The sequence below is a fragment of the Aspergillus brasiliensis genome, assembly GCF_001889945.1.
Source record: "Aspergillus brasiliensis CBS 101740 unplaced genomic scaffold ASPBRscaffold_1, whole genome shotgun sequence".
NCBI lineage: Eukaryota > Fungi > Ascomycota > Eurotiomycetes > Eurotiales > Aspergillaceae > Aspergillus > Aspergillus brasiliensis.
Window position 1 is genome coordinate 1,869,888 of NW_027137442.1, and position 4,262 is coordinate 1,874,149.

Here is a 4,262-nt window from a genome sequence, read left to right on the forward strand (position 1 = left end):
TATTGATGTATGAATAGTAAAGATAATATATATCCACCGGATAGACTGGTTCTTGAAGGATTAGTAGCTATTATGACTATAGAGGTTGTTCTAGTATATTACCTGATGGTCCTGCACTAGACGTTAATTAACTCTATCACAATCGGTTACATCTGGATTTTTGAAACGAATTGTCAGTCTCTAAACAATCCTGATATATTGCTGTTTTAACAAGATAATACATCCATTTAGAAAGTTGACGAGACCAAGATGTATTACGACAGTCTGTAAGATTAAAGTCTATTATACAAAGCGCTCAAGCTAGGAAAGACCAACAGCAAAGATACGTTTGTGCATAGAAAGTAACGGTAGAGATATCAAGTTTTGAATGGGGTCAAATCTTGAGGCGGGTGTCCCAAGACTTTTGAACATGTAGTGTACCTCGATATCACTTACTCCCGATTTACTGGCTCCATAACTAGGAAGTCGACTTCTTCCTGGCGGAAATTGCGGCATCTGGGGCGATATGCCCCTCTTAATATCGTCACTGCAGCCAAATGGACGGCCCAGGTTATATTCTGCATCTCACTTCATTAATCCTGGCACCATTCATCATCGCTGCAAACGGTTTCACCCTGAGATGCAGGGTTTTTATTGCAAATCAGAGGAAATAATGGTTGCGAAAACCTTGTATCAAAAACTTTCTGTGGGATCCAGTGCTCTTGTGGAACAATTAAGTACATCTATCAGTCCGGCCAGATGTCTTAGTACTGCAGGGCAGTAACGGAGGAGGCGACGGGCTTGTTCGCTCCGCCAGCTCCGCCTCCCTGGTCCCTGAAAGGGTCGAACAGTATATATGGCTGCAGTGGATAGCGCTTTATTGGCACGTTGGCCTCAAATTTGTTGCTGCGGGAGGGGTTTGTGTTTAGACGAGGAGTCACGGCTGCGATGACATTGGGTCGCAGACGCAGTCACTACGGGGACACGGTTCCTCGCGTCGCTCGAGGCATGCATTGCCACTCTTGTGAATGGCGGCGGGTGATATTGTTCAGAGAATCATTGGTTATGGATTGTCTACCTAAGCTGGGATCTACTGAAGATGGCATAAAGCTCCTACTCCTGGCTTGGGTGAGGGAATTAACACACAAGTAGCGACTGGGTTTATTAGGCAACCGCAATTTGATATGCAAGTCTTGATCTTGCCTGTATATGCTCGGTCCAACTCCCCTGTCTCGATCGGGTTTGTCACCAGAGCCAGGATGAACTAGATAGTCCCAAGTCTGGGGGACTAGCGAACGGTGGATTTGGCCTTCGTTGACCGGCACATATGGTCGAGCAAAGTATGACCCAGTCTGCGACAAAGATAGTGGGCCATCTTTACATTACTTCCTCAATTCCCTCCTCAGGCATAATCGAATGCACCGAGATGGTATGATAGTGCAGCCGATTCAGCATGCAGTCGAGAGAGTAAGCCACCCAAGCACGGTGGTCGATGTTCCTCTTCCCGTAGCTTACTTTGCGTCACATATTGGCGTTGATGAAGGGCTAGTACTACACCTTCTACCATAAAACGTTGGATACGGAAACGGTGCTCCGCGGCAGGGACTCCGCAATAGCCGTTTCAACACACCCAGTCGACCTTCCACGGCCATCTGGACTGCGATTTCCCTATAGTTTCGCCAATAAGATAGCACTTTGATGTCGGCCCCGAGTCAGACCATATCCAATGTAACATTAACTACATGGATCACTTGGATAGATTCCAAGTCCAACACTCAACTGGGAGGGACATCCTTCCCGGCGGCTTCACAAACCTTGTCGATCGGATGGGGGTATATAAATCAACACGATGAGAAGGGGAGGAAAAGTTCAAACCTACAACTAAGCTTTCAGATCTTTACAGTTTCTAATAATCACTGAACAATCTCCCGCGCTGTACAATGTCTTCAGGTTCGTGTACCTTGGCTGCCGGATGTTTGATCGAACTTCCATGGTTGGCAGAAATTCACCATCTTGGGTCTTACAATACTCCAGATCAAGTGTACCCTTCTTTTCCTTTCGTCCGTCCCAGAGGTGATGAGCCTCCGTCAGAATTTCACCACTTGCTCCGAAGATGTCCTGTTTCCCACGTGGAGCTTTGGGATAGAAGTCATCCATGGCTCGTGGTGAAGCACAAGGATGTGCGTGACGTCCTTACAGACCCTCGCTTGTCTAAGGTATGCCTAGTCACTCGATGTACTGCCAACTACAGACGAAATCTTTAATAATTCATATCAGGTTCGTCAGAGGGAAGGGTTCCCCGAGATGTCTCCCGGTGGGAAGGAGGCCGCCAAAAATCGCCCGACGTTCGTGGATATGGATCCGCCGGATCATACCCGACAGAGGTAAGCTGGGCTCCCATGGATATTGAAGGTACGAAAAATGATGTTGACGTCTGCCTGTCAGAGACATGGTCAGCGGCTTTTTCACTGATGACTATGTCGCTAAACTTCTTCCCTTCATTCAAAAGACCGTTCAGCGTTATCTGGGTGAATTGATCGAAGCTCAGAAGGGTAAAAAGGTGGTGGATCTTGTGAAGTATTTTGCTCTGCCGATCCCCTCTAAAGTACATGATACCCAGAATCGAACATGTTAGCGTGATGGTTGTACTTGGGCTAACACTTCCTCTACAGGTTATTTACAAGCTCCTTGGCATCCCCGAAGAGGACTTCGAATACTTGAGCAGTTGTAGTGCTACCCGAAGCAATGGAAGTAGCACCGCTGCAGCTGCACAACATGCTAATCAGTGAGATCCTAGTGCCTCTGACCCGTTTTCGTGGCAATGAACTGATACTCCCTACAGGGAGCTTCTTGAATACCTGGAGAAGTTGACCGACAAGAAGATTGTCAAACAAGGCAACGACATTATAAGCACACTTATTGTGGAACAGCTGAAACCAGGATACTTGGAGAAGCTTGATGTCGTCCAGATTGCCTTCCTTCTCTTAGTCGCTGGAAATGCTACCATGGTCAGCATGATTTGCTTGGTACGACTAAAGCAACCCCGAGCGGTGCGAAGCTCGATTCTTTTTTGTCAGCTAATCGTAATACATCCATAGGGTGTCATAACGTTGCTAGACCACCCAGATCAACTATCACGTCTCATAGAAGACCCCTCATTGTCAAAACTATTCGTTGAAGAGCTTTGCCGGTACCACACAGCGTCTTCATTTGCTACACGCCGAGTAGCCAAGGTGGATATAGAGATTCGTGGAAATGTTTCCGGGCCCCCTTTCCCCAAATTATGACTCACTAGAACGAGACTGATGGTTTGATTTAGAAGATAAAAGCTGGCGAAGGGATTATTGCCTCCAACCAGGCCGCCAATCGTGACCCCGACGTCTTCCCCGATCCAGATACCTTCAATATGTTCCGAAAGCGGGGACCAGAGGAAGGTCTTGGCTTTGGTTACGGTGTACATCGCTGTATCGCCGAACGTCTCGCCCGGGTGGAACTCGAGACTGTCTTCTGTAGGCTCCCTCGCATCACTCACTTCGCTGGTCTTGTGACTAGTCGTCCAACTAACTAACCGTTCGACTGCCTTACAGCTATCCTGTTCCAGACAATCCCAGACCTTCGTCTCGCCATTCCGAAGGAGCGCATCAAATGGACTCCTGCTACCAAGGACGTGGGGGTTCTTGAGCTTCCTGTGACGTGGGGATTCTCCAGTTCCCTGTGATGTGATCATTAAGCATCTTCAGTGAACGAATGCAACTGGAAAGTATTATACATGAAGTAATTCTACTACAACACCAGACGATAGTTATTCAAGAAGCTGTAGAGATACTGGGTTAAGGGGAACCAGTGTTTTTTAAAAACCATTCGCTGTCACGATGTAGGAATTGCCAGCACACTGCCATACTAGATCTAGTTAAGCGAATTCCATTTCTCTTTAGTTTCGTGGTTTTCTGAGTCTCGGTCCAAATCATATTAGGTTGTCTCGATCAGTGCCCGATTACTCCGTACATTAAACTATATCCCTAGCTAGTATGACCGTGCCAGCTGACTATCCACCTAATAGAATAATTGAGATAATAAAAAGCCTCTTTTTGTAGAAAGGTTTTAGTTTATGTATTAAGTCACTAGAGGGTCTATACAGAAGTGTAATATTACCTCAGTGATTGTGATAATGATTTATATATCGATCTTATTATATAAGATTATTTTATTTCCAGAATGTATTTTGGTTATATCCAATCGTAGCACTAATCTTTCTCTACGGCAATATATATGTTTATATATTT

General features: G+C 46.0%; 1 protein-coding gene across 1 annotated transcript; it reads left to right on the forward strand.

Moving 5' to 3' along the window:
- Positions 1-1,919: 1,919 nt before the first annotated feature.
- On the forward strand, positions 1,920-3,733 carry ASPBRDRAFT_654832 (cytochrome P450; the record flags this gene model as incomplete). The annotated part of the gene is made up of 8 exons (XM_067628545.1): positions 1,920-2,195; positions 2,257-2,363; positions 2,425-2,584; positions 2,652-2,764; positions 2,822-3,005; positions 3,078-3,236; positions 3,299-3,488; positions 3,567-3,733. 8 exons carry the CDS (start codon positions 1,920-1,922, stop codon positions 3,695-3,697), a joined length of 1,320 nt encoding a protein of 439 aa, XP_067484697.1. The 3' UTR covers positions 3,698-3,733.
- Positions 3,734-4,262: the final 529 nt, after the last annotated feature.